The following is a 16,894-nucleotide window of genomic DNA, read 5'->3' as shown; positions in this document are numbered from 1 at the left end:
TAGATAGTGGGACTTCTCCTCCTCCATAACCACATGAGCCAATTCTTTTTTTTTAAATTAATTTTATTGAAGTATAGTAGATTTACAATGTCATGTTTAATTTCTGCTGTACACTAAAGTGACTCAGTTATGCATATATGTATTCTTTTTCATATTTTTTTCCATTATGGTTTATCACAGGATATTGAATATATTGATAGTTCCCTGTGCTATACAGCAGGACCTTGTTGTTTATCCATTCTATATATAATAGTTTGCATTTGCTAATCTCAAACTCCCAATCCTTCCCTCCGCCACCCATACCCTAGGCAACCACAAGTCTGTTCTCTATATTTGTGAGTCTGTTTTTGTTTCATAGATATGTTCATTTGCGTCATATTTTAGATTCCACATATAAGTGATATCATATGGTATTTGTCTTTCTCTTTGTGACTTACATCACTTAGTATGATAATCTCTAGGTCCATCCTTCTTGCTGCAAATGACATTATTTCATTCTTTTTAATGGCTGAGTAATAGTCCATTGTGTATATATACACCACATCTTCTTTATCCATTCATCTGTCACGAAACATTTAGGTTGTTTCCATGTCTTGGCTATTGTAAATAGTGCTGCTATGAACATAGGGGTGCATGTATCTTTTCAGATTATAGTTTTGTCTGGGTATATGCCCAGGAGTGGGATTGTTGGATCACATGGCAACTCTATTTTTAGTTTTTTGAGGAACCTCCAAACTGTTCTCCATAGTGGCTGCACTAACTCACATTCCCATCAACAGTGTAAGAGGGTTCCTTTTTCTCCACACCCTTTCCAGCATTTGTTATTTGTAGACTTTTAATGATGGCCATTCTGACTGGTGTGAGGTGGTACCTCATTGTTGTTTTGAGCCAATTCTTATAATAAACCTCTCTATCTATCTATCTATCTCTCTCTCTCTCTCTCTATCTATCTATCTATCATTTATCACCTAAAAGTTCTGTTTCTTTGGAGAACCCTAATCCTGACTAACACAGCAGGAAAGAGGGAAAAAGTGAGACTGACACAGACATCATGAGAGAAGGGAGAGGAGGGTGTGTTGTAGAGATCAGGGAATGCTGAAAGGTGGTACCAACAGATGGCAAAAACTTCAAAGGGGGACTTCCCTGGTGGTCCAGTGGTTAAGAATCCACTTTCCAATGCAGGGGACGTGGATTCGATCCCTGGTCAGGGAACTAAGATCCCACATGCCACAGGGCAACTAAGCCCACGCACCACAACTACTGAGCCCACACACAACTAGAGAACCTGCGTGCCGCAACTACAGAGGCCACGTGCTCTGGAGCCCATGCGCCACAACTAGAGAGAAGTCCGCATGCCACAACTAGAGAGAAGTCTGCATGCCGCAACTAGACCCGATGCAGCCAAAAAAAAAACAAAACTTCAAAGCAAGAGCAGCTCAGCAAGGGTGGAAGGGATGTCTGGAATTGCCTCTGGAAAAAAAGATAGGGCAGTTCTGTTCATTTCCCACAGAGCCCAAGGAGCCAGAAAAGACGAAGATTTTCCAAGATGGTGTGAAAAATGTGTGTGGTCTGGGGAAAACCAGGTTCCACATGTTGATAACAATTTTAACTGGAATTTAAGCCAGGTCTCTTGTAACCCAATCTTAGTAGCCAAAGAAACACAGTTCAGGGGAAAAAAATGTGAATTTAAAATACTTCTTTTTTTTCCTTCAGTTTTTAAAATAAAACACTAAGGGAGAAGTGCATACATAATGCACAAGAAACATTTAAAAAATCCTCTCCCCCCACGTGGATGGTAGCTGTTCTCCAAAATTTCCTCTAACACTCTTTACTCCTACCACGCAAACCTCACTAAGGTGAGAAGACACCGGTACTGCACTACACCTAATTGACGGAGAGCTCTGGCCCTTATTCTGAAATTAACTGCTGAATTTGCACTGAGGCCACGCCTCTGACAGGCTGCTCCCATCCAATCAGGGGCAGAAATATTTTGGCTCCAGGACTTAACAGCCTTGCTGAACTTTCCTTAAAACTGCATAGTAGTCTAAAAAGCTCCTAGTCACCCTTCTTCCTTCTTTTTCTCCTTGACTGGGGTTCAGAGTTGGATTGCAACCTGACTGATAGTTCTCCCAGCCTCTCCCAGGTTTTGCTCCATTTTCTCTCACAGGTGGTCCCCTAACTGATTTCTTACATGTTTAATTCCCCTCTTGGCAGCTGCTTCTCTGAAGATTCAGACTAACACACTCTCCCAAATATGGCACCTCTTCCAAATTTACTCCTTCCTTCTATTTCACCCATTTTTGCTGACAGTGGTCATTGACAAGAATAGGATGGCCAGATCAGGGTGACTCCTGTCTTGAAGTGTAGAAATAACTCAGACATAGTAATTCAGTGAAGGGGCACTAGGGACAGGAAAATAGGCCAGAGCATGCAAGGATTCCAAAGGGCAATTGTTGGGTAAATAAATCCTCCTCCTCCTCCTCCCACCCACCCTAGGCTGGGTCTTGCATCTGAAGTAGGAGAAATAACATGATAGATCTTTAGAATTCTGTATTGAGCACCCATGGGTGGGGCACTAGTACAGCAAAAAAGAAGACTGGGAGGAGAAAGAAGGGGAGGGAAAGAGAACTACCTGGACGGAGCACTTAGGTTCAGTCTAACAGTTGTTTCTGGATCCCTTCTGTGCTGGGCTTTCTGCTAAATGCTGGTTACTCAAAGTTAAATAAGAAAAAAATCTTCCTTGCTTCCTGAGGGACCGGTAGTTTCCCTAACCCAGGTAGAAGGAGGATCAGTGTAGACTGCCTTGAGGAAATACCTGAGTAGAGCCTGGAAGGATGAATAGGCATAGAAGAAAACATGCTATTGTCTATTTGCTAGCTCAGTTCAATTCCACAAATACATTCTGAAGGCCTCCTGTGTGTTGCGCCTTGTTCCAGGTGCAAGGGCCACAGTGGTGAGCAAGCTGCCACAGTCCCTGCCCTCTGGCTTGGGAATTTAGCTGGGAAGAGTTCTAAACAATGTTAACACCGTGTGAGATGTGCCACAGGAGAGGGATCTGCAAAGCATCTTAGGACAAAGGAGTTCCAATGCCCCAACCCAAATCAAGTCCCAATGTCTGAATATGACAAAATTCTTCGCACTGTAACTACATCCCTGCTTTTCAGGCTCATGTACCACCATTCTCCAAAAGCTGGGGACTCAACCATGTGTGTGAATCTGAACAGGCCATTATTCCTGGCATGCAGCTACCTTCTCAGAGATAACTCTCCTTTACACACCCAGCCTTGCCTAAATTCTCCCCTGTGCTACCAGGCTGGTCCTTTGTCTTCCTGTCTAGATTGGAAAGGTCCTTAAAGCAGGGACCCAGATGCAGGGCCAAGAGCATCTACTACGGAGTCAGAGAGATGCAGGTGGGCTTTGTCCAGCCACATGCCTTCAAGCCTTAGACCCTCAGCTTCACTGCATATGTAGGTGAACAATTCCTACTCCAGGAAAGTAATAAATACTAGTGGTTAGTTCTTGGCACATAGCAGCTGCTCAAAAATGTTTGCTAAATTGAGTTCTATTAACGTTAAAGTCTCAGGCCAGAGTTTGGACTTTACAAAGGCCCTGGCTGTGAGCTGGAGCTCGGCGGGGTTAATGATCAACTTTGGCAGTTTTCTGTGGCTAAGAATGTGAAATATACACCTTGTTCTTTGCTTTGAAGAGCTGACTGTTGGCTGGGGAAACAGATGGACAAGCTCCCAACAGTTCAGTTCTAAATCCCTAGAGCAGTGGTTCTCAAACTCGAGCAAGCATCAAAATCACCTACAGGCCATCTGTTGAAACAGATTGCTGGCAACACCCCCAGAATTTCTGATTCAGTAGGTCTTGGATGGAGCCTGAGAATTTGAAAGTTTGCATTTCCAACTCGCTTTCAGGTGATGCTGAAGCCTGGTGCTCAGTAAGTGGTACATAATACATCTGTGTTTGAATCCTGGTTCCACTACATCTCTAGTCTTGGCTGATCAAATCACTCTACCTCTCTGTGCTTCATTTGCTACATCTGTGAAATCAGGATAGTAAGCTAATGCAGGTAAATGCTTAAAGCAACACTTGGTACAGTGTTCAACAAACGTTGGTTAACTTTATTTTCTAAAGAAAGTGGGAGGACAAAACTAGGGGTCTAGGTAGCCAGAGAAAAGCAAGGGCTAAGTCGCTCTTCTGTGCAGCCTGGCGGGCACAACATCGGTTGACCAGGCCCACACATCTCGGTGACGCCCTAGCGCAGCCTCGGGTCTCGAACTCTCCTGCCTTTCTGCTAAACGCGCTCCGCATTCCAGCCCACAGGCTCCCTACGTCCCGCCGACGCTGCGCAGGCGCAGACTCCGCGGGGCGCACACAACGCACATGCGCACTCAAGTGCGCTGGTAAAGCAAAAATGGCGGCGGCGGCAATGCGCGTGGCGGCACCCGGAATCAGGCTCAGTGCTGTAGTGAGAAGTCTCCGGGCCGCGGTGCGCAGCGTGTGCACCCAGCCTGTCTCTGTTAATGAGCGCATCGAGAACAAGCGTCAAGCCGCACTACTGGGAGGAGGGCAGCGCCGCATCGACGCGCAGCATAAGCGAGTGAGTCCTAAGCCAGCCCGCTTCCGGCGGTCGCGGCCTATCACAGCGTGCGCGGCTCGCGGCGTACGGGGCCTCCCAGCCAATCCGCGCGATGCTGCGAGGGGCGGGGCGGAGCCGAGGATGTTCACTTTGTGAACCTGTTGCCTTTCACTGGGGCAGGTAAAATCAGGACAAGCACGGTTGTGCTTTGTCAGTGTCTGCTTTCCCTTTGGAATTTTAGACGGGTCTGGCTGGGCTCCAGCTGCTTACCAGTTAACAACTATGAACTTTTGGACAAGTTACTCCTTTGGAGTCAATTTATTCTAAATAGAAGATGGTAATAATTCTCCCCTTGTAACCTTACTGGAATAAGACAGTGAAGCAATGATAGGCACTTAATTAAAAAAAAAAACCTTGTTCTTCTCATGCCCCATGAAAGAGTGGTGGTAGGTTCTTGCTCCATTATGGAAGCAGGAAAATCAAGGCGTTTGGCAGGGGAAGTTACATGGGCAAACTCACATTCGTCTGGGGTGGCTGTGTGGTGTGCGCAGGGAACTTGTGGAAACTCTGCCCCCCGAATGCCAGCCGAACCTCCTTTAGGGTATCAGCGTTCTTGCTGGGTAGGAAAGACACCTTCGGAAGCAGGTGTTTTTTCCTGGGGGTGCTCAGGTTACTCTGAGAGTTTGGCTGGAGTGAGCAGCTGAGGCACTGCCACCCACTTCCCCGGGGTACTGCGAGGCCCAAATCGGTGACTTGGGACTTGAAACGAGGCTTGCTCAGTGCGTCCCGGACACGTGTGAGTCTGGCCTGATGTGCTGGATGGGTTAAATAACCAACCTGGAAGATGCAAAAGTGAAATTTTTAGAGGTGAAGGACACTGAGGCATACATTTACAGGCGTGGGGGTAGTGGGGTCTTTAGTGAGGACATTTGCACTGGCCCTTTATTAACTCTAATTTGAGTGTTAATTTAGATGTTGTAAATGCCCATTTGACAAGAGCCTGAAGGTGACAGTTCCTTTTTGCCATTTGGGAGTGAGATGTAAATTTGGTTGACAGTATTTGGTGCCCGGAGTGCTTTTCCTCCCTCCCCTGAGGTCCCTGGGGTGGCAGTGTCTGGGGTGAGGGAATTTTATTATTATTATTTTTTGGCCGCATTGAGCGGCATGCGAGATCTTAGTTGGCATGAGGAATCTTAGTTTCCCAACCAGGGATCGAACGGGTGCCCCCTGCAGTGGAAGCGGGGATTCTTAACCACTGGACCTCCAGGGAAGTTCTGTGAGGGAACTTTAGATTATCCTCTGGAAAGGCCTGTCAGTGCTCCCTGCACTCTTTCTGTTGGGGCCCATGGCTCAATCCCTCCCTGGAACATCATCCCACCCATTTCCAGACGGATCTTACTGGATTTAGATGCAGCCTCCAGAAACTGTTTTTCTTTTGCCAAGGCTGACTTAGTCAGGAGGCTTACTTGGTTTAAATCTCCTACTCCATACCCTTTTACACAATATTTGGACTACTTCCATAGGATAGATTCCCAGAAATGGAATTACTGGGTCAAAAGATACGAATATTTTTAACACTGATATATGTTGCCAAATTGCTTTCTTGAAAACTTATTTTACACAGTAGTGTAGAGGATTACCTTTTTGTTTTAATACCACCTCACTGGCATTGGCTTCCTTCTTAAGGGGAAAATATAGCTAGTTGGAGGTGTTTTTTTTTTTTTTTAACAGGGGTCGGGGATAGACAATGGGCCTGGTTATTGGTCTTGGTCTAAGGGCTTGGGAGCCCAAGCAATGGAGGCTCTTGACAGGTTGAGGTCTCCAACCTCACCCCCTCCAAGAACCACTTTTTAACTCCTCTCAAGTGAGCTTTTTAGCACTCTCTGTCCCACTCTTTTTCTACTAAGCCACTCTCTGCTGTGGGGTTGTCTGTGTATCACAGAGTCACTGTCAGGGGTAGGGTCCCTAAGCAGGGCCCCCAATGTAGGAGAAGACCCTGGAGGAGGCAGGAGAAGAACCAGGAAGTGTCCTTGGGGCTGGACCCTAGTGAGGTGAGCTTCTGTGGGGTTCCTTAGAAGAAGCTTGTGAACCTGGGGGTGTAGCCTCAGACCCTTCGTGAAGCCTGCTTTAGTTTTCTATCTCCTGCTTCTGCGTTCTCCTTTTTACTGCTCCTTGGGTCTCCAGTAAATGTTTGTAGAACTCGTTATCTTGTTCCAGGGTCAGGCTCTCCTTACCCCCACTTCTCCTCTCTGCCTTTTCCTCCTACTCCCTTAATTTGCTTCCACAGTTAGTGGCTCCTGGAACAGCCGGTCTGCCCTGATTTCCTTACTGGCTGAATTCTACTGATAACACCTTTCTCTTGGGCAGGTTTATGGAACAGAGGCTTTCACATGGGGTGAAGGCAAAAACTAGTCCTCCTGGCCCTCCGATGAGCACTCCTCGCTTACTGACTTTTGTCTACGATGACATCACTGAGCGATTTTTGTCGCATTTTAGGGAAAGCTAACGGCCAGAGAGCGGATCAGTCTCTTGCTGGACCCCGGCAGTTTTGTCGAGAGCGACATGTTTGTGGAACACAGATGTGCAGATTTTGGAATGGCTGCTGATAAGAATAAGGTATCTGTTCACAGTGGTGGTGCAAGCCTCCAGGTTTCACTTACCAGCTGTGGCCCTGCAGTTCGACACACTAGATTAATGAAGTCCTTTCAGGATACATTGAAACATTTTCAAGTGTGGGGCCCTGGAATTGCAGAAGTGCCTCTTGAGAAGCACTGCTGGGGCCTGCAGGTTCCCCACTCAACTTTGTCTACAGATGAAGGAGTGTGGGCGCACAACTCATACCTGGTGACTCTGGCCCGGCTCCCAGGGCTCCGCTGTGGGTTCACAGTTCTCGCTGGCATAGAATGACAAACTTAGAAGGAGAGTTGAGAATTGTTTCTGATTGTGTTCTGGTCTGCCTAGGCACCAGGGACCCCTAAAGGCTAATCAGTCGCCTCTTTTGACATACTTTAAGTTTATGCCTTGGAGTTTCGAAGGTCAGAGTTACCAACACTTGTTCCTTTAGTTGGGTGTTCTCCATGGTGCACAGAATTCTTCGGACTCTCTTTTGGTTCATTTATTTTCAAGACTATGATCAAAGATTTGTAACCTTGGCACTAAACTTGCTGGCTCCATTTGAGCCATTATGGGCCACACAGTGACTGTCAGAATTCCGAGCAAAATGATAGGTTTGCCTTTTTAAGGTTTGGGGGTGGGATGTGTGGCTCTGCAGAAGTTGCCATGTTTTGTTATATATTCTCCTTCCTCCTGTGAGCGTTCGGTAGTGGCATCCCTAGGGGGTCCCCTGATTATTCTGCTTTTAGGAAGGAGGGTAAGGCCCAAGACTACAGTGTTCTGTTGATGAAGCAGTAGCCCAATGCTTGCTGTTGCAGAGCTGAGGGGGGGAGCGGGGATTCCTTCATGTTCTTTATTCATATTGAATTTTAAGGAATTTGGGGTGTAGTTTTTTTTTAGGGGGAGTCTTTCCTTGGGGCATAACTGCAAAATTAATTAAGAGAAGTATTTGGTTTTTTTAACTTTTATTTTTCTATTTTTCTGGTAGTTTCCTGGAGACAGTGTGGTCACTGGACGGGGCCGAATCAATGGAAGATTGGTTTATGTCTTCAGTCAGGTATTTCATACTCTAATTGGCTGAGGTTTCCTCGAGGGCAGAGCCAGGAACAAAATATGTGAGAAGAAAACAGTCCTGGGGAATGAAAACTTGCCTGTAGTTGGGGCAGGTGAGGGAATTACTTTGTTTCTTAGTGCGTATGTCCAGCGTATTACACTATTATAATGTAATAGGGTGTTTTTAGTTAGGTAGAAAGACTCCTTAGTCGGTTTGGGGGAGGATCACAGGGCAGTAGTCATCTAAGAAGTCCCAGGAACCAGGAGTTTATCCAAGTGAGTGAGATTCCTCTTGGCATGTTGGGTGCGTACCGGGAGGGCAGCCGTGTCCTGGGCAGATTGTGTGGACCTGAGGGAGTGCAGCGGATGCAGCTTGGGCAGAGGGGATTTTGACTCTCAGAGCCACAGGCCCCTTGAGTTTTAGGCTTTCATGAAAGAGTTCAAACAATTATTGTTAGGCTGCATCAAGACATACAGTTTCTTCACACGGACACCATAGGATGTATGTAGTAGGCAGAATGTAGTAGGCAGAATAATGGCCTGCAAATATATCCAAATCCTAATCCCTGAAACCCGTGAATATGTAATTTTACCTGACAAAGGGGAATTAAGCTTGCAGATGGAATTAATGTTACTAATCAGTTGACCTTAGAATAGCTTGGGTTATCCAGGTGGGCCCAGTGTAATCACAAGGGCCCTTAAAAGTGGGAGAGAGGCAGAAGGGGAGGTCAGAGTAATGCTATGTGAGAAGGACTTGGTCTGCCGTTGCTGGCTTAGAAGAGGGAGGAAGGGGGTCATGAGGTGAGGAATGTAAATAGGTGGTCTCTGGAAGCTGGAAAAGATAAGACAGCAGATTCTCCTCTGGAGCCTCCAGAAAGGAGCATAGCCCTGCTAACCTTGATTTTAGCTCACTGAGACTCATGTAGAACTTCTGAATTACAGAACTGTATGATAATGAATGTGTGTTGTTTCAAGCCACTGAATTTGTGGTAATTTGTTACAGCAGCAGTAGAAAACTAACACAAAGAACATATTGTATACTATTTTTTGTTTGATTTTTTTTTCTCCACTAAGAGTTGGAAATATGTATATAATTCTAAATATTTAGTTTCTTTTACAGATCTTAAAGGTATAGAGCTTATTTAGGAACCTAGAATGTTTTCCGGGTTTGAGAGTAAAATAATTATACTTGATCATTTTAAGAGTTATTTAGACAGTACTCATTTGCTAATAGAATTACTTTTAAAATATTTTAAAACTGTGTTCTAAATGGGTCTGCCGAATGCCTAACTAGAAGGGATCATCTCTCTTTTGTAATTTATGAGAGCTAGGCAAAGAATTGTATAGAAGGAACCATTAGTAAGATAGCTAGAACAAAGAAGGCTATTGTGCTTTCTGGGCACAATGTTCCCTTAACTATTAAGGAGATAACAAAAATTCATTGAATTGATGCTTTGGAGCACCTCTTACGCCCCGTGGGTTTGGGTGGGAGTGAGGGGGAGGTGGAGATGACTGAGACAGTTCTTGCCCTGGAGAAGCTAATCATTTTGTAGGTAGAATGGGGCAGAACAGGAGTGGCTACAGTTACCGATAGCCGGTGAGAGGTTCTGGGCAAGTGCCATGGGCTCAGGACAAGGGAAGATCACATCCAGATCCAGGAAAGCTTTAGGGAAAATGGGGCATGTGAAGTAGGCCCTGAAGGATACTGCGGGGGAGGAGTGATGGGTCAGCTTTTTTGTAGTGATCCCCCAAATGTTAACATCTGCAGGCATTTTTTTCTGCGGGGAGCTTCTGTTTTTCCAGAGAAGCAGTCGCAGTCTTTTGCGTGATAATTGGCTTTAGATGTGTTCTGGGGGAGGTGGGTGGGAGGAAGGAAGGGCCAGCAGTGGCTCATCATTCACTGTACAGATTAGGCATCTCACCTGTTTTCAGCCTTGCCTTTGCTGCCTTTTGTGCCTGGGGATTGTGACTCCAGAAGCCCTCTGGTTAAGTTTCTTTAGAGAGTAAACCTCCTTTCTCCTCTCCAGGTGAAGAAGAGGCCCCGTGGGGTCTAACTGCTCCCAACACAGACTTCCTGTCAGTCTGCTTTCCAGCGCACTTTCTGTGGTTCCTGGGCTGTCCCCTCCTGTGGTTACTCCCTCTGCAGGTGTAAAGGCTTCCATTTGCTCCAAGTCAGATATTCTTGTGCTTTCACTTCCCTCATTTGTTCACTCTCTTCTGCTGTTGTTTCCTCTTCCTTTTTTTGTCCTCATGGGCTGAATGTGTTTTTAATTCCCTACTATCTTTTTGATGGGAGTTTAGGAAGGAGGTCATTCCCGCAAGAAGCTTTTTATATCAGAAGGTAATGAAAATCCAGAAGCAAGAAGAAGCAGTGAGGACTCTGATTCACTTCTTTCACCTCCTTTGTCAAAACAGCAGATATTTCCTAGTAATAGAAATGTCTGTTTGACCTCCATAGAATCTGATTTTTTTTGGTTAATTCTGCCTGAAAAGTTTTCCTTCCCTCAGAGCTACAAGTCATTTTTGTATACAAAGACTAGGTCTTTTGCTCTTCACATTACATGAACTCCTTTTAAGACATTTTATTCACTATTCATTCTATGGAATACTTTATGTCACACTTTTCCCCTAATCTTTTAAGCTTCTGAAAATCCTTTAAAAACTTTTATCTATGAATTTTCCATTTCCTCCTCCTATTGGGTCTTCATCTCTGGCTAGTCACTCCATATTATTTTTTGATTTGTTTTCTTTTTAGGATTTTACAGTTTTTGGAGGCAGCCTGTCCGGAGCACATGCCCAAAAGATCTGCAAAGTAAGTATTTATTTATTTTTTATAAATTTTCTTTTTAAAAAAAATTTTTTTTTTATTTTTGGCTGTGTTGGGTCTCAGTTGCTGCGTGTGAGCTTTCTCTAATTGCGGTGAGCAGGGACTACTCTTCGTTGTGGTTGCACGGGCTTCTCAATGTGGTGGCTTCTGTTGTTGCAGAGCGTGGGCTCTAGGCGCATGGGCTTCAGTAGTTGTGGCACAAGGGCTCAGTAGTTGTGGCTCACAGTCTCTAGAGCGCGGGCTCAGTAGCTGTGGCACACAGGCTTAGTTGCTCCGCGGCATGTGGGATCTTCCCGGACCAGGGCTCGAACTTGTGTCCCCTGCATTGGCAGGTGGATTCTTAACCACTGCACCACCAGGGAAGCCCCCAAAGTAAGTATTTAATATTGAAAACAAACTCAATACTTTCATCAGTCACATGGGGTGGGGCAGAGGTGTGCAGGATGTGGTGCTGACCTGAAGGTGCCTTCAGTCTAGGGCAGGAGGTCTTAACATTTTTTGTAGCATGGATCCCTTTGGCAGGCTGGTGAAGCCGGACCCGCATTTTTTATATTTTTTTAAAATTTAAAGTCTTTATTGAATTTGTTACAGTATTGCTTCTGTTTTATGTTTTGGTTTTTTGGCATGAGGCATGTGGGATGTCAGCTCCCCGACCAGGGATTGAACCTGCACCCCTTGCATTGGAAGGTGAAGTCTTAACCACTGGACTGCTGGGGAAGTCCCTGGACCCTCATTTTTACACATGCATAAAGTAAAATGTAGGATTACAAGAGACTGAAAATTAAAAAATCACATTTGTAATATATATGCTTCCTTATTAATGAATTAAATAACAAGATTTAGCAGTGGATAAACTGCTATAATTTCAAAGTTGGCATGAGTTGAAAACGATATTTCAAGATATCTGCCAGAAAGTGGGACCCACCAGAAAGTGGGAATTTCCTGGTGGTCCAGAGGTTAACTAAGATCCCACATGCCGTGTGGTGTGGCCAAAAAAAAAAAAAAAAAAAAAAGATATTTGCAGCAACTTTAATGTGGCATAAAAATCTGTAGCTTCTATTAACGACAAAGTCACAGGTATTTCTAATACTGCTGTGGTTAATAAAATGTAAAATTTTCCAAGTTCATGGACTCCTTGAAATCTACTCACAGGCTCCTTACAGCTCTGAGGACCCCAAGTAAAGAACCCATGGTCTAGGTGGAGAATCCAGGTACTAAAAAAGCAGTGCAAGGATTACGTGATGGTGTTTAAAAAATGCTGCTACAGATGAGATGCTCTGGTGGTGAATAAAAGTGTAGATCATATTTGGGGAGTTTTGGAATAAAGGTAGAGTTGACTTTTAGTAGCTGGGCAGGGCTTCCCTGTGTAATGGAATACCTGGCTTCTCGGTGTGGTCCTGTCATGTGTTACTCCTGAGACCTTGGGCCAATCACTAAACTTTTAAACCTTCCTAATTTCCTCTTCTTATTGCCTCTGTTGTGATTGCTAAATGAGATAATGGAAGTGAAAGTGCTTTGTAAATTCTCAAGGACTGTTAGAAATGTTGCTCATTAGGCTGTCAACTACTGACCCATGAGGAAAATCTGTCTTATTAGAAGTAAAAGGCCTGGGCCTGGCCTCCAGTTAATAGATGGGTCCACATTTACTTTCACAAAAATACTGCTTTGCCATTCTGTCTATCAGTTCAAAATATTATTTTGTTCAGGCCCAGGCTGAAAAAATATTACAGCCTGGGCCTGAGGCTCTAGAAATGGTTGCCATGAACAGTCTTCGCCCCTGCAAATGGGAAGTGCTTTGGCTCTTGGCTGCTTGGGGGGCTTTAATCAGTGGTTTAAATATCTGATTTTCTGTCTTCCATGAGGTACCCAATCATCATGTGGAATGGAGCCAGTGTTATGGACTCCTGTTTTGAAAAGTACACTCAGAACATTTTCCAGAAAACCACCATGGTGCTTTGTAAATGCTGTTTTTCATAACAGGATCAGTTGTTTTTCTGCTATCTCAGATCATGGACCAAGCCATGACAGTGGGGGCTCCGGTGATTGGACTGAATGACTCTGGAGGAGCACGGATCCAAGAGGGAGTAGAGTCTTTGGCTGGCTATGCAGACATCTTTCTGGTGAGAAACCGTTAATAGAGAATGGAAGAGTACAGAGAGTTCTCTAAGCTGCGTCCTGGTCAGAGCTTCCCCATCTTACCTCACTGTGTCCTGTAGCTCCTTCCTGTGTCATTGGGGTGGCATGAAGGGTGGATGGAAAACAAGAGAGATGGGGGTTCCTGGTGGCCTAGTGGTTAGGACTCTGCTGTGGCCCCGGTTCAATCCCTGGTCGGGGGAACTGATAAGGTGGGGAGGGTTATCTTTCTTTTTCTTTCATAGAGGCCACTGATACTTATAGGGGAAAACAAAATTAAAGATTATTCAGAAGGGAAAGTCACTTAAATATTTTTTTTCAAAAGCAAGGAGGAGGGAATATAAAAGATTAAAATGAACTGACTTGCTAAAAATTAGGAATTTTATTATTATTTTAACTTTACTTTATATCAGAGTATAGTTGATGACCAATGTTATGTTAGTTTCAGATGCACAGCAAAGTGATTCAGTTATACATATACATGTATCTATAGAATTAACAGTTTTAAAAAAAGCAATGTTTTTTGTTTTTTGTTTTGTTTTGGTTAAGACATTACAAGATCATTATACAAAGTTCAAGCTGTAGTACAAAGAAGAAAGAAATCCCACCATCACCCGAGATCCCACCATTCAGAAGCATTTGGTGAACATCATTTCAGATATCTGCTTTCTTACAGACTAAAAGAGAAAGAAATGAAAAGAAACACAAGCATTAAATGCATTATTTGAAGTAGGAAGTGCATTGTGAGAGTATAGTAAGGGAGGTTGGGGTGAGGGAGAGATACTGCCAGATGTAAACTTGAGAGAAGGGACAGATCAGCATGTCCAGGGAGGGGAGGGAAGAAAGGACAGAGACAGGCAGACATTGTTTCTAATCAGGCCAGCTGTTCTTGCCATCACTTCCCCTGGCCTGCAGGCTTATGAGGGTTTTATTCCCTGCCACTGCCCTTTGTGATCAGTCAGAAAAATGTGTGTTTGCTTTGTGTACGATACTCTGGTAGTTGTGGGAGTACTTGTGTTCGTTGAGAAGCCACTTTGTAGATCTTAAACCTACTTTTTAATCTTTAAACTTGAGCTCTGGGGATAGCCCACTGGGGAGTAAAGGCACTCCTGTATGTCTTTTACCCACATTCACCAGTTGTTTACATTTTGCCTGTTTGCTCTATCATTTTCTCTCCGTATGCACATATTTGCACGTTATATTTTTCTGAAACATTTGAGAGTAAATTGGAGATTGTGCCTCCTTTATCTCTTAAATCCTTCATTGTATGTTTTCTAAGAACAAGGACATTCTTATATAAACAGTACAGTAATTGGGAAACTTCATATTGATTCATCAGTATTATTCTTATTCATGGTCCTTATTCATATTTCATCAAATGATCCTAATAACGGCCTTTATAGTTATCCCCCCTCCCCGCCCTTCCCCCGCCAATCCAGTATTAAGTACTGCCTTTAGTTGTCATATATCTTTAATCTCCTTCAATCTGGAGCATTTCCTCAATTTCTCTTTGTCTTCTATGACTTTTGATTTTTTTTAAAACAGCTTTATTGAGGTATAATTTACGAAGCATAAAATCCATCCATTGTAAGCATACATTTCAACGATTTTTAAGAAACTTGTGCAACCATCCCCGCAGTCTACAATTTAGAATGTTTCCCTCCAAAAAGATCCTTCCTGCCTGTTTTCAGTCAATTCCTACCCAGCCCTAGGTAGCCACTGATCAGCTTTCTGCCTCTACAGTTTTTTCATCTCTCTTCACTTAACATAATGTTTTTGAGGTTCATTCATATTGTACCGTGTATCAGTGGTTTGTTTTTATTGCTGAATAATATTATATACATATATCATATTTTGTTTATCCATCCAGTAGTTGATGGACATTTGGGTAGTTTTTACATTTTGAATATCATAAATAATGCTGCTATGGACATTTGTATATAACTCATTGTGTGGACATATGTTTTCATAGCCCTTGAGTAGATTCCTAAGAGTGAAATTGTTGGATCAAATTATTGAACCCAAGTTCTTGTGCCCAATGCACAGTGAAGCCAAACGGAAATGTCGGAGACTGGAGCGGAGAAAAGTTTATTGTAGGGCCAAGCAAAGACCTGAACTCCTCCATGGGTTTCAGGGAAGAGTTTTTAAGGGGAAGGTGAGGGAGGGGAGTAGCAGGGTGTGTGTGTCTGATTGGTTGGTGGTGAGGTAGCAGGGTGGTGTTTCAGGAATCTCAGTCATCAGCCTTCCGGTTCCAACCAGTCTGGGGTCCGCATGCTTGTGCTCAGGGGACCTGAGTTCCTGTAGAAGAACTCAGAGATATGTATCAAATTGTTATGCACATCCTCTGAGGAAGAACCAGGCCCAGGCCCCATGCCGCACTATTATTTCTTTCTGCATTCCCTCAATCCCCTAATTAGTAACTATTTGAGTCTGTCCTTTGGAACTCAGGGAAGGTCTAGGAGGCTAAAACCTTTTTCCTACAAACAAGAAATGGGGGACACAGAAAGGCTTTTGTACTTGGGAGGGCCTCACAGGGTCCTGCTCAGTTTCATTGTAAGTTTATGTATAACTTTTTAAGAAACTGCCAAATTTTTTCCCAAAGTGACTGTACCCTTTTATATTACCACAAGCAGTGTAATTGAGGGTTTCAGGTTCTCCCCATCCTTGTTGACACGTAGTATTGTCAATCTTTTCCATTATAGCCATTTCAGTGGTAAGTAGTGGTATCTCTCTGTGGTTTTAATTTGCATTTCCCATCTGACTAATCCTGTTGAGTATCTTTTTATGTACATGGTAGTCATTTGTATATCTTCTTTGCTGAAATGTTTGTTCAGATCTTTTGCTCATTTTGTAATTGGATTTTGGGTAAGAGTTCTTTATACATTCAGGATACAAGTCCTCTATCAGATATATGATTTTCAAATATTTTTTACTAGTCTGTGGCTTTTTATTTCTTTTATTTTTTTTTAAAATTAATTAATTTATCATTTATGTTTGGCTGTGTTGGGTCTTCATTGCTGTGTGTGGGCTTTCTCTAGTTTCAGGGAGTGGGGGCTACTCTTCGTTGTGGTGCGCAGGCTTCTCACTGCGGTGGCTTCTCTTGTTGCGGAGCATGGGCTCTAGGCATGCGGGCTTCAGTAATTGTGGCATGTGTGCTCAGTAGTTGTAGCTCGCGGGCTCTAGAGCACAGGCTTAGTAGTTGTGGCACACGGGCTTAGTTGCTACACGGTGTGTGAGATCTTCCTGGACCAGGGCTCGAACCTGTGTCCCCTGCATTGGCAGGCGGATTCTTAACCACTGCGCCACCAGGGAAGTCCCTGTGGCTTTTTATTTCTTAATGGTGGCGTTTTAAGTGCAAAAGTTTTAAATCTTAAAGTCCAGTTTATCAGTTTTTTTCTTTTGTAGTTCATGCTTTTATTCTCATATAAGAACTGTGCCCAATACAAAGTCATGAAGATTTTGTCTAGTGGTTTTGTTACCAACCAGGGTTCTTGGCCTCCTTAATCAATAGAAATTGGTCAGAGGCCAGACAAGAAATTCAGGCAAGGCTTTTTTGGGGCCCCTGCTGCAGCAGGAAGGAGCGAGAACAAACAACAGGTTCCCTTGCTTGCTTGCTCACTGAGGGAGGTGCAGGCGAGCTTTTTCATTACATGGGGTGAGGGTAGGGGTGTGTCTGGGAGTCG

At 44.0% G+C, this 16,894-nt stretch overlaps 1 protein-coding gene across 2 annotated transcripts in view; it reads left to right on the top strand.

Moving 5' to 3' along the window:
- The first annotated feature begins 4,355 nt into the window (after nucleotides 1-4,355).
- Nucleotides 4,356-16,894, top strand: part of PCCB (propionyl-CoA carboxylase subunit beta) — an 83,485-nt gene continuing 70,946 nt past the window's right edge. The window contains exons 1-5 of one of the 2 annotated variants that reach the window (XM_082393457.1): nucleotides 4,356-4,606; nucleotides 7,082-7,201; nucleotides 8,187-8,255; nucleotides 11,007-11,063; nucleotides 13,085-13,198. In XM_082393457.1, coding sequence (XP_082249583.1) covers nucleotides 4,421-4,606; nucleotides 7,082-7,201; nucleotides 8,187-8,255; nucleotides 11,007-11,063; nucleotides 13,085-13,198 — 546 coding nt within the window. In that variant the 5' untranslated portion in view covers nucleotides 4,356-4,420. The remainder of the gene's footprint in view (nucleotides 4,607-7,081; nucleotides 7,202-8,186; nucleotides 8,256-11,006; nucleotides 11,064-13,084; nucleotides 13,199-16,894) is intronic. The other variant, XM_082393456.1, reaches the window with a different exon arrangement.

This window comes from Balaenoptera borealis, assembly GCF_965194805.1.
Source record: "Balaenoptera borealis genome assembly, chromosome: 5".
NCBI classification, from domain to species: domain Eukaryota; kingdom Metazoa; phylum Chordata; class Mammalia; order Artiodactyla; family Balaenopteridae; genus Balaenoptera; species Balaenoptera borealis.
Note: the sequence above shows the minus strand (reverse complement) of the source record. Positions and strands in the feature narration are given on the sequence as shown.